The 27267-nt window shown below is 45.9% G+C and overlaps 1 protein-coding gene across 2 annotated transcripts; it reads left to right on the top strand.

Annotated features, from left to right (window-relative positions):
* Positions 1-430: 430 nt before the first annotated feature.
* On the top strand, positions 431-26946 carry LOC146189801 (lysosomal alpha-glucosidase-like). 2 transcript variants are annotated; one of them, XM_084604559.1, is made up of 20 exons: positions 431-539; positions 632-931; positions 3371-3668; positions 6052-6295; positions 8340-8482; positions 10184-10349; positions 11235-11331; positions 11464-11834; positions 12478-12588; positions 12888-13004; positions 13547-13749; positions 13986-14119; positions 15066-15217; positions 16079-16227; positions 17247-17331; positions 18580-18761; positions 18971-19059; positions 25390-25439; positions 25846-25992; positions 26881-26946. In XM_084604559.1, exons 1-20 carry the CDS (start codon positions 431-433, stop codon positions 26944-26946), a joined length of 3213 nt encoding a protein of 1070 aa, XP_084460685.1. The 2 variants fall into 2 exon arrangements, with proteins under 2 accessions (XP_084460685.1, XP_084460686.1); XM_084604560.1 differs by having other exon boundaries at positions 632-950; positions 3396-3668.
* Positions 26947-27267: the final 321 nt, after the last annotated feature.

Here is a 27267-nt window from a genome sequence, read left to right as displayed (position 1 = left end):
GCTTTCGAACGAAGATTATGCTTTCCAGGATCTGCGCGGTTTCGCGTTTGCCTTGATTTGAACAGAGATGATCGCGAACGAAAAGAGTTAGAACGTCACTAGAGGCTGCCAGTTGCACATGCGAGGAGAAACGTTGCGGCGATTGCCCAGGGTTTACAGAAGCGGACGGCGATGCTTACCTGCTGAAAAGCACCGTGTTCGTATCACGTTCGAGGCCTAGGCAACGTATGTTTTTATTTTCAGCGCCGATCAATCTCGCATCGTGACGCCATCACCTAAAGACAGAATTTTTGCAGTGTGAGTGTCCTAAGGCTGACGCTCTAGTGTGTTCACGTTCGATTCTTCCTCACAAAGTGGCTGTTCATAAGGGAGCAGTGACGTGTGGGCATCAAGGTAACCTTCGTATTCCGTGCAGGCATCGCAAGCGGAAATGGAGCGGAGGGCATCCCGGCGCACCGCTGAGGACGCCAACGAAGCCGAGATCTTTCAGGAAGTACGGCTGGATGACAATGGCAACATGGAGGAAGCACCCATCACCGGTATGCAGGCTACTTAATACTCACCCCATGTGTCGCAATTGGGAAAACAAGGAAGAAGAAAGGGCTACCCTCTCCACCCCTCCACCACGCAGGCAAGCTCCTTTCGGGAGACGAGGCGTCAGCTCGCGGGGCGCTGCGCATCCCGACGGCGGTGATGTACTCGTTCGGTGTAGTCATGCTGCTGTCGTCCTGCGTCATCCTGGTCTCGCTCTTCTACATCATGTCCACGGGGCGGCCCTTCTCTCCTCGGGACAAGCCGCTGCCCAAGCCGGAGCCCACCATGACCATCAAGCTGCGAGTGGCTGACTTGCCGGGGGGCTTCCTGGGGGCACTGAACCAGCACGCCGCGCCGGGGCTGCTGCTGAACGGCTCACATGCCCCCGCAGGAGCAGGTGGGCAAAACAGCGAAGAGTAACGAAAACCAATAAGCGGTCAACAAAAAAAAAAAAAAAATGCGTATAGTGGCCAATCGATTACCTACAGCGGCAACATAATAGTGCCCAGAATTAATCCACGAATGAAGGTTGACATAAAAGGAAGTATCAATTCACATTATCAGCTCACGAACAATTGGATGAGTGTGCCAATAAATATTGGTTGCAAGAATGCACGAATGAATAAATGTCGGATTAATTTTATGGCAGCTTTAAGGATATGAAGTAAGGCTGTTTAATACGAGAAGGCAGGGGAAGTCAGGGAACGAATTAATGGATCAGATTAGCTTACAGTCATTAATGGGCTCACATGATTCATCATGTAAGTCACAAACTGCATTTATGAGCCAATAATGGATTTCATCTTAAAGTGAAAAAGGGGGTCGAGATATTCATATTAAAAGAAATGAAATGAAATCTGTCGTAAAGCCAAGTCGAAATTTGTTTAATGAGTCAACAATTGCTGCAGTTACCAAGTGACGAGTAGAAATATATAGATTTACTCACGTGCCACTTGAATCAATAGGTGAACGCTATATGCATGCTGGGATCAGAAATGGGGTAATATGAAATCGATAAACTTGAGTGAATCGCTTAGAGCAAGAATTGATGAACTGGAGTCAGAATTCAAAGAACTGCCAATAACGTGAGCGACTTGCTTGTAATCGTAATCCACACATGCGGACAAATATATAACGCGTGCTTCATTAATAAAGTTATTGAGCGAATAAATGTAAGTTGCGAACCTTTGAATGAATGACGAAGTGAGTGACCGACTAAGTATGCGAAGCTGTGAACTGAATATATGTCGAAGGAATTAAATTATGATTGAACGAAAAAAACATAGAAACATGCAGAAATGAATGAAGGAAAGATTCAAGAAATGGAGACAAGAGGAAAGATTTAACAATTTTGAAGTGATGAAAGATATTGGTAAGTGCTAGGAAGAAGCAGCTGGCAAAGGCGTGGAGAGAAAATGTCCTTCCGTTTTCACTCATCGCAACATTCTTCAAAATTCCCGCTTTGAGGCAATATTTTTGTCATAATTACCTCTGTAAATTTCTTCGTATATGCCACTACACCTTTGCCAATCATCCCATATGGATATGTGACGAGTTTCAAGAGGCCAAGAGAAGAGTGCTCAGGCTAGGTCCGCCGACATTCAATAAATTCATCTCATCGCCATCCTTCATAGCCTTCACTGGCTTGCTGCACCTATCATTTTGGTGGGTCACTGCATCCTTCCTCAACCTGGCCCGAAAGTTCGGTGCCTTGGCTCTGCTTCCGAATTAGATAGTGGGGCCTGGTGCACATCGCCCGGCTGTTTCTCTGCTTGCCAGAGTCGATCCCAACTCACCGCTCCCCCTGTCCCTTCCCCCGCCTCGACCACACAACGAATAGCTAAATATGAGACCAGAGGACACCACCGAGTCGAGACGCCACCCACTCATTAGGACATGAACATAGGACAGGACTACTAAGAGAGCGACTGGAGGATCCCAGCGACCCGAGTCGCCAACCATATGACCCCACAGACCCTATACGTCGCCACACGTGAGAACACCGCCCGTACAGATGCCGTACTATGTGTGACTCGGCCTCAGCCGTGGGATCGTTGTGGCCTGTGGCCCGAAAGCTTCCTGGACCAGGCTCCCTTCGGCATCGTGGTGGAAAACTATTAATTTCCTCCTGTTCTTTCTCAATTCGTCCAGACAAGCCCATCGTCATGTATACATCTGATCCACATCAACATTTTCCCTTTTCCATGATCAGGGCGATCGCTACTTTCCCCGGATAGGGTTACGGACAAAAAAGAAGCAGCGGGTGGTGGCGTGAGCAGAATCGCTGGCGCTAGGCCCGCCGACATTTATTAATGTCATCGCCAACCGTCACGGTCTTCACTGGCTGTCCGCGCCGTAACAATATAATCATTGTTAAATAAAGTTAAATTAAATTGGTTCACAGGAAGGGAAAGGCGCAGTAACTGTCACACTTGCTCTGTGAACACCCGAACCGCGCCGTAAGGGAAGGGAGGAAGGTTGGGATGAAAGTGGAAAGAGAGAAAGAGAAGCCGTAGTGGAGGGCTACGGAGTAATTTCGACCACCTGGGGATCTTTAACGTGCGCTGACATCGCACAGCACACGGACGCCTCTTCGTTTCGCCTCCATCGAAACGCAGCCGCCGAGGTCGGGTTCGAACCCGGGAACTCCGGCACAGTAGTCGGGCGTCTTACCACTGCACCACCCCGGCGGGGCATAATCATTGTTATGTTATGAAATTTTGTCACACGCACAAAAAAGATCCCTAGAGAAATTTACCTACATGAAATGGGTCTGGCGATGCCTGGAATAATTACTTGACCAAGGAAGTCTCCTAATGAAGTTTTTCACACGCAGCCGCCGAGTCCGCTCGTGTTAAAAGCCGTCGCCACTCGCCCGCAGCGCCTCCTCTATTCGCTGGCGCCATCGACCACCAGACGCCGCTAGGGCGGCCGGGTGAACCGAAGGTGCTGGCACAGGTGTACGAAGGTGGTGCAATAGATGAGGGTTCGCCCATGGGTGATGGCGGCTCAGGGTTATCCAGGGCCGACGTGAAGGAGATCGTCGTCATCCAAAGTCCCATATGCAGCCAGGTGTGGGAGAGCCAGCGCGTCGACTGCCACCCGGAGACCGCGCCCAGCTACGAGTCCTGCCGGTGAGCTGGAAAACAAAACCACCACGTTTGATTTATATGAATTTGTTGCCTCTTACATCACCTTTTTCCGCGAACTTGAGGGAGGTGGGGGCGCTGCGAGCACTCTGATCGTATGGGCACGTGCACGCCGCACTACTAGTTTCGCTCATTGTGCACCGGGCACCCTTTGTGCAAACTCAACGCCGCTTTCAGCGTATGGCAATGGACGTCTGTGCACGTCGCTAGGAAAGAGGCTAAGTTTTGACGAACATAGGAGGGTTTATAGGCGGACAGTCCTCGGTGCTGTATATTGACATTACCCTAACGCCTGTTGCTACTCAGAAAAGCTGTCATTGGCGATTATGGCGCATGGGCTGCGCCGAGTGTGACCCTTGACGAGTGTGTAGGAATACATAGCTTATAAGAGCGCGGCAGCAAGGAAAAGCGAGAGAAATGGGACACAATGGGCCAACTTGCCCAGATTTCTGCATTCGAAAAGCCCGCTGCATAAAAAAAAACCAAAAACAAAAACAAAATGGTGGCAGAAAATCGTGAATACTGCTAAAATAGTGAATACTCTACTGACTTTTATTTCGAACCGATGGAATCGGCTGCTCGTTGTGAATGTTAATGCACGTCATTGATATTCTCGCTCCAGTCTGTAAAACTTGTATTACTGTGAGTTTATTTGAACCGTCTTAGATCACGTTTTATTTAACGCTGAAGGTACAGCTTTTGCTAGTCGGCTGTTATGAATAGGTCGTAAGCAAGCCAATGGCACAGTGGTTGTCTGCCACGGTAGTCATCGCGAAAAGATAACTGAGGGAGTTAAGATGAGAAAAAAAAAGGCCGCAGTTGAGGGTTGCAAAATACGCCCTTAGAGCGCAGAACACTATTGCTGTGCTCTGTTAAGATGCTTTAAGCAAACCCAACGTTTGTAGTGAGCCAGATCACAGTCCCAGCACCGACTTCGCCGATCTGTGAAGCGTGCTTGACCTTGGTAAGCAGAGCCTCCAGCTGAAACCACCACCGCAGTGAAACACTGCGTGTTAGCCACAACTAGGTGTCATTTTACCGAATCATGCTGGATTACATGAAAAATTTTTGATCGCCGACTCTGCCCAAGTGCAGAAGCACATGAACCGAACTAGCCGCTTTACAGAGCATGACTACATCAAAGCTTAGAATTTGAAGCGTAATTCTACAAGAGTCCCGCTGCGTGGCGCAGTAACTAACCTGATGGCCTGTTTGCTTAAGGCAATAATTGCTAACATTATAACCGGAATTTTGTCGTCGGGCTGCGCCCCACCTTATGACGTCATCACAGTGGGAGAGCCAATCTGCTGCAAGATCCGAATACCTGAAAGACGCTTAATTTGCGAAAGAGATGCGCAGATTACGGAGTTAACGTTTTAAGGCAAGAGAGGGCACTTTAAAAAATGATATTAGGGCTTTGACGACACTTACTTGGCTTACTCAAGAAGTATACTTGCCCTTTCCCAGAAAATGACTGCGCCGTTAGAGAACTCACTCATTTCCATAACCGACTTGGCTGCCCCTAAAATTTGTGTGTCCCATTTCCAAAATTGACACTGCTGATTTTGAAAATTCAGTCAGCTCATGCTCAAAAGCTTCTTATCCTACCGGCTGCCCCTAAAATTTGGGTGTCCCATCCCCAAAATTGACACTGCTGATTTTGAAAAATCAGTCAGCTCCTGCTCAAAAGCTTCTTGTCCTACCGGCTGTCCCTAAAATTTGGGTGTCCCATCCCCAAAATTGACACTGCTGATTTGGAAAATTCAGTCAGCTCATGCTCAAAAGCTTTTTATCCTACCGGCTGCTCCTAAAATGTGGGTGTCCCATCCCCAAAATTGACACTGCTGATTTTGAAAATTCAGTCAGCTCATGTTCAAAAGCTTCTTATCCTACCGGCTGCCCCTAAAATTTGGGTGTCCCATCCCCAAAATTGACACTGCTGATTTTGAAAATTCAGTCAGCTCATGCTCAAAAGTTTCTTATCCTACCCTCAAAATTGACTTTGTCCACCCCCAAAGTCCTTCAACGAACATGGAGTCGCGTTGATACGCCTTGACACGGTCTGTTTGCGTCCTGGTTATATTTAGGTGCCGTGTTTGTACAACCTGCGACATAATTTCTCGTTGGCTTTTGTACATGAAAGCAGAAGACACCGCAGCCGTCCATTATGTTGATGCCTGACAGCGGGATATGGTCATCATGCGAAATATTTAGAGTGTGGTTCGGAGAATCTGCCAAAATGGCAACTGGAAGCAACGAACGGTGATGTCGCACATGAGAGCATGTTGCTACTTAATGCCGAGGTTTATCACCGAGCGAAAGCGTCAGTTTGATAAAAGTTGCTTATTAAACTGTTTTGTGGGCTCAGCACGCGCGGTTGCTGCTTCGAGCCGGTGAACGCGTCAACGGACGCCCTGGAGCCGGGTTTCCAGCTGCCTCCGGCCTGCTTCTACCCGACCAACTACCTGGGGTACAAGGTAGACTCGATCCAGCGCTCGCCCACGCGCATCACTGTGCGGGCGGTACGCGTGACACCTTCGGGCCTGCCCGATGACCTCCGGGTCATCAAGGTGGAGGTCATCAACTACAACGACAACACCGCCCGAATCAGGGTACGCCCAGTCCCGCACAGCAGGAAAGATTCAATACTGTCGAGGTAGAACTAGTTGGTATGTCCCGATTATTTAAAACGACTGGAGCGTAGAACGAGGTCAAGTAAATAGAAAAAAGACAGGACTAGCGTTAATCAGTAAGCGCGTAATGATTAAACAGAACTCAAGCATGAAGGGGCCAATTCCACTTAATTCCACTTATAGGAGGCTGCCCACCTAACGGCCTCGGCCAACTGTAAAGACGCTGAGGCAATTCTGGTTGTATTTGCCAGCTATTTATAATTACAAGGCGGCTGACTGGGCCACTAGGAGTGTAGGTAGATGACATTTGGTCGAAGGGCCTTCTTTGGGCGTTTTTAGCGTAACGGGTTACAGCGTTCCTTTCACGAAACTTTTGCTGGATCACGACAAGGAATTAAATTTTGTTTGGTCAACAGAGTGAAAACGTGATAGAATATGACGTCATTCAACCACTCGTGCGAAGTGCCTTCTAAGGAAGAAAAACACTTTTAAAGAAAGGAAGCTGGTCCAGCGGGAATTGGAGCACGTGCGCCAGTCTACACCACACAAAAGGGTCAGTTGAAAGCGCTAGTTTAGAAGCCTATGCGAAACCTCCTACGTCAGATTGAAGTGTAGCCGCACATTTCATTACAGCAACGCTTAGTGAAATATATACCACTAATTAACACCACAAATAAACATCAATAAAAAGCACTCAACTTACCTGTACTACCTCTCATTAATAAGTGTTTAATGCCCTCAGCCGTACTACTCAGCACAACCAAGTAGGGAAAGGCGGGACACAGAAGAAGACACAGGATAATTCCTGAAGGTCAACTGATTTTGTTTGGGAAATGAAGCACAGAAGAAGCATTATGTCATGCCATATGTGCTCGAACCAGGTATAAGCGGAAATGTCATGGGTGGCTTCGACCCGCTCCAGCCTTGTATGAGCTACTAGAAATGCTGCGTCTACTCAGGTCCTTTTGGTTTGGCTTGGTTACAAATCAGCAGTTTTTAATGTATTCATAAAGATAATTTATAATTTATATAATTTGTATTTAGACATGATTGAAAAAAAAAGCACTGCAGTAAAAAAAGACAACTAAACACTTAAAAACTGTACAATTAAGCGTTCTTTAGGTGTGCATTTTTTCAATCATGGAACGGGATAACCAATTTACCTACAGAAGATCTCCTTAAAGGATTTAATCTGATTGCTATTTACTGTAAAAACGCGCCCCATTAGGCTGCTACGGCAAAACCAACTATTTGCTGCGAGCTCAAAGAAAACACAAGCAAGATGCGACTACGTTTTGGACTTCTAAACCCTTCTCATCTAAGCATTGATAAGTCTTTTGCGTAATTTCACAGTTGCCTAATGATTAAATGTGATGCCATGGAAAGTTTGACTTGCGCCTGGCTGATGTGCACAGAGCAAAGCAGTGGAACTGATATGGAGAAGGTCATTGCAGAGGGCTAGATGTTAATTTAGATCACTTGATGTTTGCCGAGGATTCGCTTGTGATTAGCCTAATTGTGATGAAAATGAAAGCGACGAGCTTTGCGGATGACATTCGATCTTGCTCAGAAGGCAATCACTAAACATTTAAAGTACAGCCCTACTGAAAAACAAAAAGTTCTTGGTGGCAATAACCTTATAAAATCTCATCGAATCTCATAGAACCTCATACGGTTGACATCATAATCATAAAATATCGTACATAATTTATGATAATGTACAAGAAGCTATGAGACCTTATGAAGCTATGAATTATATTCGACTTATATGTGATGTCTTATGTGAATATAGTGAGATTGTGAGAGAAAATGTGAGGTTATTACCCCATACATTTTTTTCAGTAGGGAGGGGCAGGCGAATTCAAATCAAGGGAGATATGTGAATAATGGTATAAGGTAGTGTATTATGTCTTGATGAAAAGGAGCATCCTTATCTCATATCGAGTGAAGCCAGGACTGTATCTACCATCTGCCGAGTCGATTATTATAAGCTAGCCATCAATTTTAAGACTTACCTTAGCAGATCTACGACCCACGTTCTTCTCGCTACGAGGTACCGCTGCCCAACGTGCCGCAGCAGGAGCACTACTTTCCCGTCCTGTACGAGACAGCTGTGAGCCCCGCCGGAGACATCGAAATCATCAGACCACAGTCCCGAAAAGTCGTGTACGTATGACATGATAGCGTAAAACTAACTAAAAGAGCGTAGTCCTAGCGCGTATCTGTACTCGAGAAGGCAACGTTATTTGTTTTCTTTTGTTTTCTTTATAGTAGACAGCACGATACCCTGCCAGATCTAACGTGTAGACCACTCTTCGATACGTGACGCGGCAGCAGTGGCCAGTGGCAGAAACCGAAGCGAGTGTCGATGAAATATTTACTTGTGTGATCATTGGTTACTTGCGAAGATACTCGTAAAAGCAGAGATTCGAACATCGAAGCGATAACAGTAGCACTATAAATAATGGAGTTGATTGTGAAGCTGTCGGAAGGCGTAGCATTGATGTCCACCAGAGGACGCAGAACAGAAAGATTCGTATATTAACTCTACGACCGTCATTTCATGCGTACAGGGAAATTACATGCTGACGAAGAAAATTAGTGTCAAGTGTCAGTTGACAGGGTCAATAGTTTGAAACATTGCCTCTGAAATGGGCCTTGAAAAACCAGGGCCGGCTTGCACGATAAAGTCCGAGCTAAGTCCAGACTTAAATGGTGTCTTTAGAAAGACCAAGCTTATTTAAGACGGCTCGTGTTCCGAGCGTCGAACGCCTGGGGTTAATGTTCACCAGAGTGGCTCCCAGAACGGCCTCAGCAATCGCTTGGGGCATTTTTCCTCGTAACACAATCTTAAGCCACAAAAAGGAATGGCACTGATTTTACACAACGCAAAATTGACGGAATGTGTACATCTTACAGCAGGGACAGTGGCAGCGCATCCCTGTATTTCCCTAATTTCTCTACTTAGACACCTGGCGTCCTTGTGTCTTGACCAAGACAGCACTAGAGTCTCAATCATACAAGCGACTTATTCAAGTCAGGACTGAAGCCCAGTCTTGACTCCAGTCTTAAGCGTCCATGCTAGTGGCCTATTCTTTAGACTCCAGTTAAGTCTGGACTTAGCTAAGACAGTCTTAAGATTGTTTTGTGCAAGCGGGCCTAGATTTTTGATGTGCCTGGCTTAAAATTGGTGCTCTACCGAGTCATGAAGTTAATATCTATCAGCGTTACGAATTCCGTCACACGAATGGAACATGGTGTCACGCTAACGCCAATTTCCCGCACAGTTCGACCGCGAGAACATGACGGGTGGTAGGGTGCCTCAATACCGGCGGCGCGCTACATCGAGGCACCCTAACGGGTGGCGTTGAAAAGCGCCATCTCTGGGAGACTGCGGTCGAATAAATTACACCGTGATCTATTCCAGCTTAGGGCCAGTTATCGAAATAACTGTTTTCGAACTCGGGAGAAGACGAATTGAATAGTTTCGGATAAATATTAGCGTAGACTTTTTTAACCGGTCAGGTAATCGAACAGAGGCGAATTCCACCGGTTAGTCGAAGGTTCCGAATATTTTCACACGTCTCCTTTTAAGCCAAGCGCTTCACTTACTACACAGAGAAGAGGCCCGGAGTGAGCTAAAATGTCAAAACCAGTGAAGATAATGCGAGTCCTCAATAATTTGACTGTTTAGCCAGCATACACAGCAATTGCACTATATTTAAGGGCGCCTGTTCCTGCCTGGAGTCTAGTGTGTGTCTTGGCGCAATGCATTCTTTCATTCACTATCCGCCCGTACAGCTCAGCCCAACACGCTATTGATCTACACGAGCCATTCGGAAAGAAAGCGAGATTGTATGTTCGCAGGTTCCACACAAACTTGTCGACGCTGGTGTTTGCCGACCAGTTCCTGCAGATGTCCTCATATATCCCGTCACGCTACGTGTACGGAGTTGGGGATGTCAAGTCCCCGCTTCTGCGGAGCACTGACTGGCAGAAGATTACGCTCTTCAACGCTGGACGATCTCCAACGGTGAGGACGGTCTAAATGCCACCATGGATTCAATCTAACCTGTAGTCCTAGAAATATATGTTGTCCGAGGGGAGATGGGTCATTATTTAGAAGAAAATGACAACAAAACGTGAAACCAAAGAGGACGCAATGGTTTGAACAGTACCATGGAAATGTTTTTGGCAGGTAAAGTTCTACTCGGAAGTTATTTCGTTCTGCGTATGCAATATTTCAGCAGATATTACGAATACTTAGCCTTTTGTGTAGCACGCATTTAAACGCAAATGTCCGAAATCATGTTTTGGGGTGCGAGGTGATAATGTTTTAACCCAGACGCTTCTAAATAGGTTTCAGTACCTCAACTTTCCGCCACCTTTTATTTTCGGTAAAATAGGCAGTACATGGATGATCAACTATATACCACTCTGACAGCATGCTCTATACAATGCTGCTTGCTGAAATGTAGATTGCTTTGCGCTTCCTGAGCTTAGCCCTAATGTACTTCGTGTTGCTGTTGGCTGCAAGATAATCAGCAGTTACGCTTGAGGTCCATGCCGACAAAAACCTGTTCCGCCGTTCTCTGCCGTTTCCTGCTGATGGCCCGCGTCGAATTGTTTTGTAGGGAAATCGGCTGAGTCGACAGCCAACGGGCGTTGTATCAGGGGCCGCTTGTGACGCGCACAGAACTCCTCATCCTTCGTAGCATTGTTGGTAGTGAAGCCTTACCGTCAAATCTTGCATTCTTGAGAGTGCACATGCACATAGGATAATTTAGAAGGAAAAGAGGCGCATAATACAGTTTACAGCTCCAATTGTAATCCAGCGTTATTTTAAAATGGCAAGTTCCCGAAATAGCACGCTCGATATACGTGGCTCCAACGCACTCTTATCTCTGCTTGTTCGCAGGAAGGAAAGAACTTGTACAGCAGCCACCCGTTCATGATGATACACGAGGAGACCGGAGAGAGCTGCGGCATCTTTCTCCTGAACAGCAACGCAATGGGTAGGTCACGTGGTCTCTCGTCCCATAAATTATTTGTTGATAATAATGAGGACTTTTCAAACTGTAGGCGATCTTCACATGCTCTGACAGCCCAGATCAGGTATGCTCCCGTCGAATTCTCGCCTTGCGCAGACATCCTGCTGAAGCCGAGCCCCTCGGTGACGTTCCGCTCGACGGGTGGCATCCTGGACGTGTTCGTGTTCCTAGGGCCGACTCCGTCAGCCGTGGTGCAACAGTACACGGCGCTGGTAGGAAGGCCGGCCATGCCACCGTACTGGGCGCTGGGCTTCCACCTCAGCCGCTGGGGCTACGCCAGCATCGACGAAGTGAAGGAGGCGCGGCGCCGCAACATCCGCGCAGGCATCCCCGTCGAGGCCATCTGGCTCGACGCTGACTACATGGATGCCCTGCGGCCTTTCACTTATGACAAGATCCGTTTCGCCGGACTGCCCGAGTTTGCTCAAGACCTGCACAAGCGGGACATGAAGTTTGTCCTTACTCTGGTACGAGTGGTGTTCCATGTGCTGTTCGTATGAAATACGGTGTGCCTTCGAGCGCAGAATTTTTAACCCCTTCCGTAAATGAAAGCAAGGACCATATCATTTATTCCAATAAGGCATTATTATACTTAGTACCGATGGTAGACAGTAATTAAAAACTAATGCGGAGAGAGGTGTCACGATGTTTACGCAGATTCTAGAGCAAACGTCACGGTTGGCACCATGCTAATATCTTTACGGCGCCATGATCTTTACGGCACTTATTACAGTTGTTCTGAGTACAGCGCTTTAAGAACCTTTTATGGCAGTTTTTAAGAGCTTCTGCAGCAACAACGCCGACTGCATGCATGTCAGGCGACCATGTGTGATGCCGAATGGGAGCCGTAGATTCAGTGAAACACTTGCGTCGCTGTTACGGCCCTTACTGGATACTTTGTCGTGTAGGCTAGGTAGATTATCATGTCCTGGCTATAGAACAACAGCATGCCGTAAAAGCCACGCGAGGCTTGAAATTGTCCACATTGACTGGTGTAGGTGTTCTGGTTTCCTGAAGACGGAGTCAATGATAACGATTTCTTTAATTGAATATGGATCTCCCTCATGGTGTCAATGAAAGTAACTGTGCGCCGGTGTGTATCTCCGATAGCATCCCGGGATTGATGCCAACCTGGAAAGTGGATCTTACTTGCCCTTTGACGAAGGTCACAAGGCTGCTCTGTTTGTCAGGTCGGAAAGCGGAGGCTACAACTACGGCATGGTAAGCAGTGCTTCATCTAGACTGAATGACTATAAATTCTTTCTGGAATCATTTTGTTAGCCGTAAAAACACACGGATACAAAAACATGATACACGAGGGACACGGGTGTCCCTTCCAATTTCCAGCAAGCCAGTACCAACTACGCAAATTGAAAGTTTTAAGGGAGTGAGTACAAAGTTATAGAATTTGCGCTGATGTTTTCGACCGTGGCGCTTTTCTTATGACATTAGCCTTGTGTTGACATGAAGTTTACGTAAGTAAATGGAAAGTCATAAAAATCATGGGGCATTATTCACAGGTCGGCAACCGGAGCCGACTGGTGTTTCCCGATTTCACGCACCCCGCGAGCGCCGAGTACTGGACCAAGATGCTCTCTTACTTTCACGACGTGGTGCCCTTCGACGGGCTCTGGTTGGTGCGTACCTGCAGTTCCCTCGGCGTTCTTATTCCTAGAACCGACCTGCAAAAATCAACAATATAGTCACTGTGACTGAATTCATCCTTACGATGATATGATTTTCTTTAATCGAAGGAAGCAACCGAAATGTGTATGAACTAGCAGAGAACATTTGTGCCTCTTTATTCCGGTTATTTGCTGTCTCCTGTTTCTAGAGGTTAATTTGTGTGTAGCGGAGGTTGTATAAATGTAGCAGCACCTAAATTAATGACGTACAGTGATAATGACTGCATTTGAAATTGAGACCATTCCATTCGAACGGCGTCAGTGAATTTGCTCATTCGGAATGCATTGAGAGCCCCCTTGAGACTAGTACTTGACTCGTAGCTATTTTGTTTGAAGTCAGTGAAATTGCTTTGAAACTTAACTAAGGAAAAGAAAAATGAGGCAACAAGTTCCATCATTTAGGATCGTGTGAACGCTTCTTTATCAAATACACTGCTTTAGAATGTTAGAAAAGCGTAGGAATACCTATGTGACTTTAACGGTGCCTGTGACAGGATCTGAACGAGCCATCCAGCCTGTACAACGGCTCGGAGCGAGGCTGTCCGGCGTCGACGCTCGAAGAGCCTCCTTACTTGCCTGGCGAAGGGATTGAGGCGCTGAGGACAAAGACGCTGTGCATGACTGGCCGCCAGTACCTGTCCAGGCACTATAACCTGCACAACCTCTACGGGCTCAGCGAGGCACTACGCACATACGAGTGAGTTCCTTCAAATGCCTCACCCATTTCTACCTACATCGCGTTGGTATCATACTAAAGCTTTGGACATTCAAAGGGAACGTAACAGAGTCAGATTACTCTGAATGAGGAATGAGTTCCGTGTTTATTACTGTTTCGGCGCGTGCACACTATAGCAGGTCGAAAAAAACAACAACAAACAATTCGTTTCCCCATTTTGTGCTGCGGATATCTCTTTTTATCTATTCTTTCCACAGTTCCCTGCGCCAGATCCTGCTCCGAAGGCCATTCATCATCTCGCGGGCCACGTTCTCTGGTCAGGGACGTTACTCGGGCCACTGGAGCGGAGACATCGAGTCAGACTGGGACTCCATGCGGGCATCCATCTCTTGTATGTGACCGTGTTTTCTAATGAATTAGAAATGGATGGAAACAAACGCTATTTTTTTTTTTTGCTGTGAAAGAAATTACATGTTCGCGTGCCACTTCCACCGGCGTAATGCAGAAGAAACAGCGTATAGCAATAGCAATGATGCTCTGCAGCTCCAAACTAAACCCTCCATAAAAACATTCACTTTGAACAGAATGTGCCATTTGTTGCTTAATGTTGAATTTCTGCAATTTCAGCGGCCGGGGAGAACTCATACACATATCTCTTCGATTTTCGATGTGTTTGCGGATATTGCTCAGTGACTTGACTACACGGCAGACGAACCCTTTCTAATATATCAATCTCTGACCAATGTGGATGAATATTTGTTATCGACATTTTTTTCTCTTGCACTCCTCCGAAGTGTGAGCCGCAGAGGTGTTCATGAATACTCCCAGTAAGGAATATCATACACGATTATAATCGGTATTCTTCAACTCCAAACTATGTCCTTGTGTGTCAACCAGCTCCATGCTATGAGCGCATGGTTACCACTCATTTTCTTGCCGCTGCAATACTGCTGGCGGCACGGAATCAATTGGATGGCCTTTTTTTACAACTCATTTGTTATGTTCAACCGGAACCCTAACTGTAGCGGAAAAGTGCTTTAGAAGGCATACCGCAGTACAGTATAAGTGTATTTTCACACTTTTGAAAACGCTCAGAAACATCGGAGCTAACACTAAAGTACCATTTATGAAGCTTTATGTTGCCACCAAAAAGTGCAGTTTATCATAAAAAAGTTCTATCAGGAAGCCCCTTTTCTTGAGCAATATGCATTTACAGCTCTCAAATGCGCTGTAGATGTCAAGTGTTCCAATAAGGTATCTTCCTACATACAGATCAGCGCGCGCTATAATTTACCCTGATGATCCAAGAAAGGCGCGTACTCTTCATGCACGAGCAGCAATGCTGACATTCAACATCCTGGGCATTCCGCTGACCGGCTCGGACATCTGCGGCTTCTGGGACAACACCACCAGCGAGCTGTGCAACCGGTGGCAGGCGCTGGGAGCCTTCTACCCGTTCGCACGGAATCACAACGCCAAGGGAAACCTCGTGAGTGATTGTGGGATGTTACTGTGGTTTTCCCCTCTTCATTAAAAACGATGAAAACGTAGTAACTAGGACAAAGTTGCTCCTGCACTTTAGTCGTGTCCCTCCCGGTCCCTTCGGCAGCCAAGATTTTGTGGGACAGGGAAGAGGCCTAAGGCCTATTTCTGATCATTGCTTACCTTTGCGACTTCTAAAAATTACAAGGGTCCTTTAGACACGCGATTGCTCCAAAGTACTGAAACGAATAAGGAGAAATATTTCTTCTCGAACTTACGGTAGGACTAAACTGAAAACAACCACTCAGGATATTAGCAGGAATTAACTTACGATATGAAGCACAGTTACAGTCTACTTTGTTATATAATCATCATGCCAGTTGATTTACTTGCCGTAGAGTCTGCGCAATTTTCCTAAATAATGTGCAGAAATGTTGTCGCCTATGTATTAAGCCCTTGCCCGTCGTTATCTTGGTCGCTCATTTCATATACATCGTTGCAGTATCGTATGCTTCATGCCACAACAGGACAGAATTCAATTTTCCGAGAAACACAATGCATAATTGAGCCGGAATGGGGGCGGCAACGCTTGATGGGCATCAGTGCGGTAGATTTCATGTTACCGCGCTCGAAGCGAAGCTTAAAATTAATCGACGGACATGAGGCGGCGCTAGACTCATAAATACTGGTCGCGCACACGTATCTTCAAGGTTTCTATCATGTTCCTCGCCTTGCGGCTTAGGTTGAAAAAAAAAAAATCCTGGAATAAGAAATGGCATTGTAATGGTGAAGCACTTTCTATCTTATTCTTTAGTTGAGAAAGTGTTATGGGGTTAGCTACTTAGTAACCTGATGGCTGTGCTTACAGGACCAGGATCCAGCGGCTCTTGGTGGTTCCGTGGCTGCTACGGCTAAGAAGACGCTCAAGATCCGCTACTGCTTTTTGCCTTACCTGTACACGCTCTTCTACCGTAGCCACGTATTCGGCGAGACGGTTGCCCGACCACTATTCTTCGAGTGAGCTGTGCTCTTTGTTCTTTTATCATTTTCATTTCTGATGCGCGGATCGCAGAATATGTCTTTCAGCGAATATTTAATGCCTTGGCTGCTGTCTTGCTCGAGAATGAAATAAAAATATTATGGAGCACGTGAATAATGGAAGCTTAAGATACGACATCCACCTGAGGAATTGTGCAGGATCAACCAAAGGCACAGCGACAATTATTCATAATTGCAGAATACCTCAAATGTCGTACAAGGCATGGTTAAAATGACATGAAGGTTGAGTGGTATGGCAATCCAGCTCTTGCATGTAAAGGAGACACTAAAAGGAAACGTTTTCAGCGGAGAAAGTGTGGTGTTTTCTTATCAGGAGTAGAAATCCAGTACTTGCTGATAATTTGATTATGGCGCTCGGTTCTTGAACATATACGCGCGGAATAGCGTCCTGTTCACGGAGGTGACAATTTAAGAGGTGTAACCTAGAACGTTGCCCGGTGCTTTGTGATGCTCGTACAACTAAATAACACAAAATCATACCTGGTGTGTCTTTCCTTTAGGGAGACGGCAACATTTCCATCCCTTCTATATCGTTTCTCTCATGGGAGTTACACTGTCTGCAGAAGCCGATATGTAGACTGCGTGAAGAATGATCTTAAAATGCAGCCGGTACAAATACAAACCTCCTACCAATGTTGGAGGGCTTCCCTGATCTCACACACCAGCCTAACTTTTGAGACCTGCGCCCTCATCATGCCACTCATCATAAATTTTCATAGTGGGTGGCCCGTTGGTAATGTAGAGAACACTCAGAAGCCCAATATCTGCATTATTCACAATGCGCGCACACCAGCTTATAACTTTCATCTAGAGGTGACAGGACGACCATGCTTTGAAATGTCTTAGACATTCATTATATTTTCGAAGAGTAGAGTGGAATTTGTAATTGTATTCCGGCGTTTTTTTAGAACAAATGATATTAGAAAAAATGCAAGTTGCGCGTCTTGACTAACCCTCGTACAATCTTATGTTTACAGGTTCCCAAAGGACGTGAACACCTACGGCGTCGACACGCAATTCCTGTGGGGCAGCGCCCTGCTCGTCCTCCCCATCTTGGAGCCCGTAAGTTACACGCAAGTGCGGAGCATGACGTCATAATGCTAGTGTGCAATGTTGCAGGCATTATGGTGCAACCAAAATAGTTTCTAGTGTACTGGATTGGAACAAGAGATGGCAAGAACACCTCCCCTCGCGCTGTTCACGTCACTAGGCATAAAGGATAACATCAAGATTTCTTCAGGCATCTTGCGCTATTACAAGACAGCCGCCGTAAGCGACGATTACGGAAGAGGGTTCAAGGCCCTACTCGCATTTGAAAGGCTTATCGCTTTTACGCACCGATGAAGTAAGTGTTGCTCCAGCGCACAGTTTTTAACATCACGTGAAAGGACCAAGTCACCATAATAGCAGATGCTCGCATTTGTTGTTGGCAGTGCCGGGGCAGTTATTTTCTTTTTCTTTATCTACAGCCTGTTGTATTCACGTCAATTCACATGCATGTATATTATTCTCGTATTCGTCGACAATGAGGGGGGGGGGGGCTTGCAGTAAACAGACTGTAGCACCTCTATCTTGGTGACTAAGCGGCAGGTCAGGCCATCAGCACAAGTGGCTGTACCTGGGCTTCGACATCGCTAAGAAGCCTATAGCCGCTATAGATTATAATACTTTATTAAACAACAAAAAGCTACAGTTAGAATGGAGTTTGTACGGTACCAGGAGGTTTTGACGGGCAGCTAAGTAATAGGCCGAACATGGAAAATTTTCCGACAAGACAAACAAGTTTTACCGCTGATGTTTTACCGCGGGCAGCACGGTGCTAGGATGGATGAAATGGGGACAGATGGACAGCTACCTAACCTTCTCGCTCTCATTCGCTTTCAGTTCTCGTTATCTTGAATTGATGTATCAACCCACCAAGGCTGGGATTATTTAACTACTCTCTCCAGTTTTATTTCTCGCTTTTGGCTAATGCTTAAAGTGACGTAGTACAAGGTGTTCATTCTTTGTTTTTAAATGGTCTAACTATGGTAAAGACAAAGAAATAAAGCGTCAGGTAAGGAACTAATAAGACAATTAAATTAGAAACTTTTTACTGTGCCAACCTACAAGTTTTTGAAACGTTAAGGTTCCTCTTTGAGCGGACGACATCTGCATGGCGTGCTATACACGATGCTTCCTGATCTTAGCACTTTGCTTCCCTCAATGTGGATTTCGCAATGGTGTGCCAACTATCTCAGACTCGATACATCATTATGGAACCTATGCCTATCTATCCTGACCGAACGGAAATTTGTGTCCTGCGCCCAGAATGTGACCGGAGTGAAGCCGTACCTTCCTCGGGGCATCTGGTACGACGTGATGCTGGGCCTCCCATACCACAGCGCTGGCGAGGACTTCCAGATGACGCCGCTCAACGACTCCATCTGCTTGCTGATACGCGGAGGCCACGTGGTGCCCTCTCAGGAGCCCGCACAGACCACCGCCGCCAGGTGACTGCGCTTCTCCTCTCTCATGCTTTGCACGGGTCATTCCGCTTTACGTTGTGTAGTGGCACATAGCATTTTGACAGCATTGATGCGAGTGCGAATACAGCAAGTCGTGTCGCCAGCGGATTGATTTTTAATCTGTTAAGAGCAAGAATATCTACACGGCGCACTGAATGACCTTGCCTTTCTCCTTCAATCACTTTCTCTCGCAGTCGGCTGAAGCCGTTCAACCTGCTGGTTGCCCAGAACCACGATGGGCTGGCGACTGGTGAGCTCTACTGGGACGATGGGGAGTACGTCGGTAAGCACCAGGTTTATATGATGTTTGTGTTTCTGGCTATATGAAGGAATGAAGAGCGCTATTGATCTCCACCAGACAAGAAACTAGACAAAAGGCAGGAAGTAATCTGGCGTCGGCTCCAGACGCGTGCCTTCTTCAGCCCTTCTAAATTAGCGCACATGTACCCAGCACAATACAATCCAAATGGTAAACACTGCGGCGAAATAGAATACGATCATATATTATGGATCTGCAAAAAAGCGCCGCCCCCAGCAGACCTACTACCAGTCCCTTCTTTAGAGCAGTGGGAGGCTATACTGGTCAGTTCAGACCCGTTAACGCAAGTTCGGGCTACTGAGTGAGCTCAAAAGGTTGCCAAGAGCACCGTACTTGAGGCCATTTAAGTGGAGCGGCCACAAATCGCTCATTGCTGACGATAAATGGTTTCCAATCCAAACCAATCCTTAATGACAATGTATAATGACTTGCGACATTAGTTATAGCCGTAATTCAAGTCATAGCCAACAACACAACTCAAAATCCACATAACAAGCGAACCAAATCAACGCCAGACGCCCCTGTGTTCTTTCGCATTACTCCAGGTAAAGAGACTTTAGTGCACGCCTTGAATTTTTTAGAATTTGGATCTGCAATATCTTCCGCCGTCGCAAAACATTTTCCCTTGGCGAAGTGTGCGTCCCGCTTCTTTTACTTCCTTATCCTGCACCGGAAACCGTCCGCTGCTCTAGTAATAAGGTTGTCTATGTAGATCCACTTCGTTACTTGCCGCAGGAGAAGATACGCCAAGAAATTAACGCTTTAAATCTGTGAAATCTTTGATGGTGGCTTCACTTTCATAAGCTTCATAATGCCGTGATGCCTGCTTTACAAGACTAACAAAAGGCCCGGGTTCTACTTGGCCTGCTCCTAGGAGGGAAGTTTTGCTGAAGGTAGCTTCACCTTCATAAGTGTTATAATGCCGTGATGCCTGCTTTACAAGACTAACAAAAGATCCAGGTTGTACTTGTCCTGCTCCTAGGAGGGAAGTTTTGCTGAAGGTAGCTTCACCTTCATAAGTGTTATAATGCCGTGATGCCTGCTTTACAAGACTAACAAAAGATCCAGGTTCTACTTGTCCTGCTCCTAGGAGGGAAGTTTTGCTGAAGGTAGCTTCACCTTCATAAGTGTTATAATGCCGTGATGCCTGCTTTACAAGACTAACAAAAGATCCAGGTTCTACTTGTCCTGCTCCTAGGAGGGAAGTTTTGCTGAAGGTAGCTTCACCTTCATAAGTGTTATAATGCCGTGATGCCTGCTTTACAAGACTAACAAAAGATCCAGGTTCTACTTGTCCTGCTCCTAGGAGGGAAGTTTTGCTGAAGGTAGCTTCACCTTCATAAGTGTTATAATGCCGTGATGCCTGCTTTACAAGACTAACAAAAGATCCAGGTTCTACTTGTCCTGCTCCTAGGAGGGAAGTTTTGCTGAAGGTAGCTTCACCTTCATAAGTGTTATAATGCCGTGATGCCTGCTTTACAAGACTAACAAAAGATCCAGGTTCTACTTGTCCTGCTCCTAGGAGGGAAGTTTTGCTGAAGGTAGCTTCACCTTCATAAGTGTTATAATGCCGTGATGCCTGCTTTACAAGACTAACAAAAGATCCAGGTTCTACTTGTCCTGCTCCTAGGAGGGAAGTTTTGCTGAAGGTAGCTTCACCTTCATAAGTGTTATAATGCCATGATGCCTGCTTTACAAGACTAACAAAAGATCCAGGTTCTACTTTTCCTGCTCCTAGGAGGGAAGTTTTGCTGAAGGTAGCTTCACCTTCATAAGTGTTATAATGCCGTGATGCCTGCTTTACAAGACTAACAAAAGATCCAGGTTGTACTTGGCCTGCTCCTAGGAGGGAAGTTTTGCTGAAGGTAGCTTCACCTTCATAAGTGTTATAATGCCGTGATGCCTGCTTTACAAGACTAACAAAAGATCCAGGTTGTACTTGTCCTGCTCCTAGGAGGGAAGTTTTGCTGAAGGTAGCTTCACCTTCATAAGTGTTATAATGCCGTGATGCCTGCTTTACAAGACTAACAAAAGATCCAGGTTCTACTTGTCCTGCTCCTAGGAGGGAAGTTTTGCTGAAGGTAGCTTCACCTTCATAAGTGTTATAATGCCGTGATGCCTGCTTTACAAGACTAACAAAAGATCCAGGTTCTACTTGTCCTGCTCCTAGGAGGGAAGTTTTGCTGAAGGTAGCTTCACCTTCATAAGTGTTATAATGCCGTGATGCCTGCTTTACAAGACTAACAAAAGATCCAGGTTCTACTTGTCCTGCTCCTAGGAGGGAAGTTTTGCTGAAGGTAGCTTCACCTTCATAAGTGTTATAATGCCGTGATGCCTGCTTTACAAGACTAACAAAAGATCCAGGTTCTACTTGTCCTGCTCCTAGGAGGGAAGTTTTGCTGAAAGTAGCTTCACCTTCATAAGTGTTATAATGCCGTGATGCCTGCTTTACAAGACTAACAAAAGATCCAGGTTCTACTTGTCCTGCTCCTAGGAGGGAAGTTTTGCTGAAGGTAGCTTCACCTTCATAAGTGTTATAATGCCGTGATGCCTGCTTTACAAGACTAACAAAAGATCCAGGTTCTACTTGTCCTGCTCCTAGGAGGGAAGTTTTGCTGAAGGTAGCTTCACCTTCATAAGTGTTATAATGCCGTGATGCCTGCTTTACAAGACTAACAAAAGATCCAGGTTGTACTTGTCCTGCTCCTAGGAGGGAAGTTTTGCTGAAGGTAGCTTCACCTTCATAAGTGTTATAATGCCGTGATGCCTGCTTTACAAGACTAACAAAAGATCCAGGTTCTACTTGTCCTGCTCCTAGGAGGGAAGTTTTGCTGAAGGTAGCTTCACCTTCATAAGTGTTATAATGCCGTGATGCCTGCTTTACAAGACTAACAAAAGATCCAGGTTCTACTTGTCCTGCTCCTAGGAGGGAAGTTTTGCTGAAGGTAGCTTCACCTTCATAAGTGTTATAATGCCGTGATGCCTGCTTTACAAGACTAACAAAAGATCCAGGTTCTACTTGTCCTGCTCCTAGGAGGGAAGTTTTGCTGAAGGTAGCTTCACCTTCATAAGTGTTATAATGCCGTGATGCCTGCTTTACAAGACTAACAAAAGACCCAGGTTCTACTTGTCCTGCTCCTAGGAGGGAAGTTTTGCTGAAGGTAGCTTCACCTTCATAAGTGTTATAATGCCGTGATGCCTGCTTTACAAGACTAACAAAAGATCCAGGTTCTACTTGTCCTGCTCCTAGGAGGGAAGTTTTGCTGAAGGTAGCTTCACCTTCATAAGTGTTATAATGCCGTGATGCCTGCTTTACAAGACTAACAAAAGATCCAGGTTCTACTTGTCCTGCTCCTAGGAGGGAAGTTTTGCTGAAGGTAGCTTCACCTTCATAAGTGTTATAATGCCGTGATGCCTGCTTTACAAGACTAACAAAAGATCCAGGTTCTACTTGTCCTGCTCCTAGGAGGGAAGTTTTGCTGAAGGTAGCCTCACCTTCATAAGTGTTATAATGCCGTGATGCCTGCTTTACAAGACTAACAAAAGATCCAGGTTCTACTTGTCCTGCTCCTAGGAGGGAAGTTTTGCTGAAGGTAGCTTCACCTTCATAAGTGTTATAATGCCGTGATGCCTGCTTTACAAGACTAACAAAAGATCCAGGTTCTACTTGTCCTGCTCCTAGGAGGGAAGTTTTGCTGAAGGTAGCTTCACCTTCATAAGTGTTATAATGCCGTGATGCCTGCTTTACAAGACTAACAAAAGATCCAGGTTCTACTTGTCCTGCTCCTAGGAGGGAAGTTTTGCTGAAGGTAGCTTCACCTTCATAAGTGTTATAATGCCGTGATGCCTGCTTTACAAGACTAACAAAAGATCCAGGTTGTACTTGGCCTGCTCCAAGGAGGGAAGTTTCGCGTCATATTTTTCCTTGCTGCTGCGACATCATTCGCCTTTATAACCAAAATATGCTTAATCATTATTACTAGTAATAACTAGTTAGCAAATGTTTTGTAGGCAAATGCAGGGGTCGTATTTTGCTCAGTGTTCCTTTTGACGTGCTAACAATGCGGCAGTAAAGCAAATGCGGCAGCGAGTTCAAGTGAATCACAGTTATTCGACAAATAACCAAGCACGATTCTGACAAAAATAGTAACACACAAAGCTATTTTTTCTATGCAGTACCACAAGATTTGTTCCTCACAGCTAGGACTACGTTTGCTTCCGAATTACGGCTTGCACTCGAGTTTTACGGATTATACCTACATTGCGGGCAAATTACTTTTTTGCCATGGATCCCGATTCTCCATCTGGCAATTGTTTTGTAGATTGCTTCAAGATTATCGATCATTATCACCGTCCTCGCTGCTCGTGCCGACTTATTATTCACCACTCTTTATTTAAGGTCACCTACGGCGCTATACATTGTATTCGGAATTCCCGTACATTTCACAACTTCTAGCAACAGTTCTCGCGCGGGGTGCTGAAATATGGAGCCAGTTTTTCGTCCGACGATTGCTGTTTGCTGCTTGGCTGTGAAGCAGCTAGAGTACACATTCAAACAAAACAACGTTCTCTTTCTGCATAATGTGAATAAAGTTCTGTGGCCATCCTCTTTGTAGCCAGCGTTCATCCCTTGGACAATAGGCTCTGTTAATGAAGCCGCACTCTGTATATTGGAACAGCACAATCGCTGTGAACACGTTATATGGAAACCCACAAATTCGCATCGAAAGATGTACCCGTGAAATTTCCGGCGCCCAGTATGATCAATACTGCTTTCGTCTCGGAATATTTCTAGAAATATGTAGCTGTTTCAAACAGAGCTTCCTTTTACATCACGTTCCACAAGCATAATAAGAGAAGAAAAGGTTGTTGAAGGGCTGGACTATTAACGAAAAAGTAACTGCACATTACTCTGCTTTCGCCACACCAGCCTCATTACACGGTAATCATCCTCCTCTTCTGTCAGTACTAAACCTTTGAAAATTCGGATGGTTTCGGCGACAACCACCCTCTGGTTGCGCTGGCTACTACTAATACTACCACTGCACATTCGTGAAACGCACGCCCCAGTCCCTTTAGAGCGGTGGGTGGCTATACCGGCCAGCTCAGGACCGTTAACGCAAGTTCGGGCTACTGAGTGGGCTCAAAAGGTCGCCGAGAGAAACGGACTTGAGGGCATCTAAGTGTAGCGCCCACAAATCACTCATTGCTGACAATGAATGTTTTCCAATCCAAGTTGACGCTTTTTTCTTCTAGCGAAAGCAAAGCGGTTGTGTTAGTGCGAGGGCAGTAAAAAACCGTAAACTATGCAGAAACCAAAGACTAAAAATGGAGCTTGCGGATGTTGCATACACTACGCAGGCCGTAGAGGCCACGTATGCTGAAATATTTAGCGCAATAAAAATCTCGAGAGTCGTATGATGTCTTTCTTAGTGCGCTTAGACTTTCCGGCTGATATGCTGCATGAAGAACACGGCGCATACTCTGACTTTTTACAACTGTTTTCGTGTGCCTTGGAAGGAACTGCGAAATGCCGTAATTTAGAAGTAAATTCAGCGCTGAAGAATTCAAGGATGCGTAAAATCGCTTGAACTTCGAATGATAACGCCGCTTGCAGTCTACTGAATTAGGGCTATTAACGCTGCGCATGGCTGCAGTGTTTAAAGCGCCAGTGAATTTGTACTTTATTTGCTTTTATGACCGAAAAAAAAAACTCACTCTCTTCGTAAATGCCTAACGCTTCGCCTGTCGGAAGTATGGAAAGAATAGTATTTCTTGAAGAATAGTGAGGTATGAGCTAATTTTTATTAGGACATATTTCATACACGCTATGCCCTTCCGAAACGTGTCGTCTTTCAACCTTGAGTCGCGTCAGCCAATGGAAAGCGCGTCTGCAACTGAACCAATGAAACATACCTGGTTTCATTACTTGTCCGACTTTTGCAGTAACACGAGGGCGCAGTCATGACATTATCTTCGTATTCCCCGCTATATGTACTTATCTTCTCATATGCTGCTTATTATGCTGCTCTCAACATTATATTATATATTTCAAAAGTGACGACAATTGAGTATGTGCAAGAAATGTAATGCCCAGAACCCGCGGCAGATTTTGGCAGCGTGTTGTAATATTGGGTACCAATAGAAACACAATACATAACAGAGAATATAAAAAGAGTCAACAGAAGAAATATGGACTCATTCGGAAAGCTTTCAGATCTGCGCAGGACTCAGTCTTGGCTTCTCATCATGTGTGTAACCATATTGGTAATATGACCCTTTGTAAACGTGCAGGGTCGTACGAAAAGGGCGAGTACAGCCTGATCAAGTTCGTCGCTGTCAAGGTGAGTGTCCGGAGCAGCCATGCACTTCTAATGCATCAGTGCTCTTGGAAGACAGTGATTACATGCGTTTAAATGTCTTAATTTTGATGGATCATCCAGATTTATCAAGGACAAAAAAGTAAAACTGCCCAATGTCTGTAACACCTGCTTTCTTAGCTGAAATTTTTATTCAGTTTCAAACCGACGGTGAATGGGACCTACAGGCTGCAAATCTCAATGCCCCATTGTATTATGGGAAAAAAACGACAAAAGCTTCCATAGGTAATGCCCAAAATTGGAGTGTACGCGAAGAAGCCGCGATACGTTGTGCAAGCATGAAAGGCTTCGCGGCACCAATTTTTTTCCTTTGTGGTGTTATATTGCTACAAAAAAACAAAAAACAAATGTCTTTACCGACCATTCCCAGAATACGGTGTCAAGCATGTGCGTCCACTGCGGATACGACAGCATCATGCTCCTGAACGCGGTCACGGTATACGGAGTCACCGAAAAGCCCCGGGACGTCAACTTCAACAAGCAGGCGACCAACTTCACCTACAACCCGGCTGGACAGGTGCGTACGTCCACTAATGTAGCTACATTTGGATTTAATTGCCATAATAGTGCCGCTTCTTGATGAGTATTCTTTTCCTTTAATTTTCCAGCCTTGTTTTCCTTCCTTCCTTCCTTCCTTCCTTCCTTCCTTCCTTCCTTCCTTCCTTCCTTCCTTCCTTCCTTCCTTCCTTCCTTCCTTCCTTCCTTCCTTCCTTCCTTCCTTCCTTCCTTCCTTCCTTCCTTCCTTCCTTCCTTCCTTCCTTCCTTCCTTCCTTCCTTCCTTCCTTCCTTCCTTCCTTCCTTCCTTCCTTCCTTCCTTCCTTCCTTCCTTCCTTCCTTCCTTCCTTCCTTCCTTCCTTCCTTCCTTCCTTCCTTCCTTCCTTCCTTCCTTCCTTCCTTCCTTCCTTCCTTCCTTCCTTCCTTCCTTCCTTCCTTCCTTCCTTCCTTCCTTCCTTCCTTCCTTCCTTCCTTCCTTCCTTCCTTCCTTCCTTCCTTCCTTCCTTCCTTCCTTCCTTCCTTCCTTCCTTCCTTCCTTCCTTCCTTCCTTCCTTCCTTCCTTCCTTCCTTCCTTCCTTCCTTCCTTCCTTCCTTCCTTCCTTCCTTCCTTCCTTCCTTCCTTCCTTCCTTCCTTCCTTCCTTCCTTCCTTCCTTCCTTCCTTCTTCCTTCCTTCCTTCCTTCCTTCCTTCCTTCCTTCCTTCCTTCCTTCCTTCCTTCCTTCCTTCCTTCCTTCCTTCCTTCCTTCCTTCCTTCCTTCCTTCCTTCCTTCCTTCCTTCCTTCCTTCCTTCCTTCCTTCCTTCCTGTTCTCGCGTTATTTGTTCTTCCTTTAACAGGTTTTTTCCCTCGGAGTGTAGCTCTTTTCCTGGACAGTTTTCACAGTGCCTACAATCTCTGTCCTGTTCTTCCAGTTCATGAAGGTGTCCAGTCTCCACTACCAGCTCACCAAGCCTTTCGTACTCACGTGGACCCGCTGAGCGAGGAGTGCGATGTGGTCCCTGCTGCACCCTTCCTGGCTGCAATAAACAGGCTGTGGCGCACAAGCACAATCTTGCCGCACACTTGGGTGACGGCGGTATTCTCTCTGCGAAACCCGAGTGGGCGTGATGGAGGGACCCCTTTTGCTAGCATTGTGAAGCACAGTTTGCGGTTTTAGAGAAATTATTGATGTGTGCCATAAGCGCCGGCAGCGCCATGGAGGGTTTTCAAAATCAGGCTTCCTGGTTATGTCTAGAGACATGCAGACTGCAAAATGAAGGGGACCTGGAAGATATTGTACTTAAAAGGCGCTAACAATC

Source organism: Amblyomma maculatum, chromosome 5 (assembly GCF_055883805.1).
Source record: "Amblyomma maculatum isolate TAMU_Amacu chromosome 5, ASM5588380v1, whole genome shotgun sequence".
Taxonomy (NCBI): domain Eukaryota; kingdom Metazoa; phylum Arthropoda; class Arachnida; order Ixodida; family Ixodidae; genus Amblyomma; species Amblyomma maculatum.
The sequence above is the reverse complement of the archived record's forward strand: the minus strand, read 5'-3'. Positions and strand labels throughout refer to the sequence as shown.

What these genes read in the sequence shown, in the direction of transcription:
- LOC146189801 (XM_084604559.1), top strand. Translation starts at nt 431, where the DNA reads ATGGAGCGGAGGGCATCCCGGCGCACCGCTGAGGACGCCAACGAAGCC. An exon ending in ACGCTGGACGATCTCCAACG is followed by an intron (nt 10,350 to 11,234) that starts GTGAGGACGGTC and finishes GCTTGTTCGCAG; the next exon opens with GAAGGAAAGAACTTGTACAG. An exon ending in CCTTCGACGGGCTCTGGTTG is followed by an intron (nt 13,005 to 13,546) that starts GTGCGTACCTGC and finishes TGCCTGTGACAG; the next exon opens with GATCTGAACGAGCCATCCAG.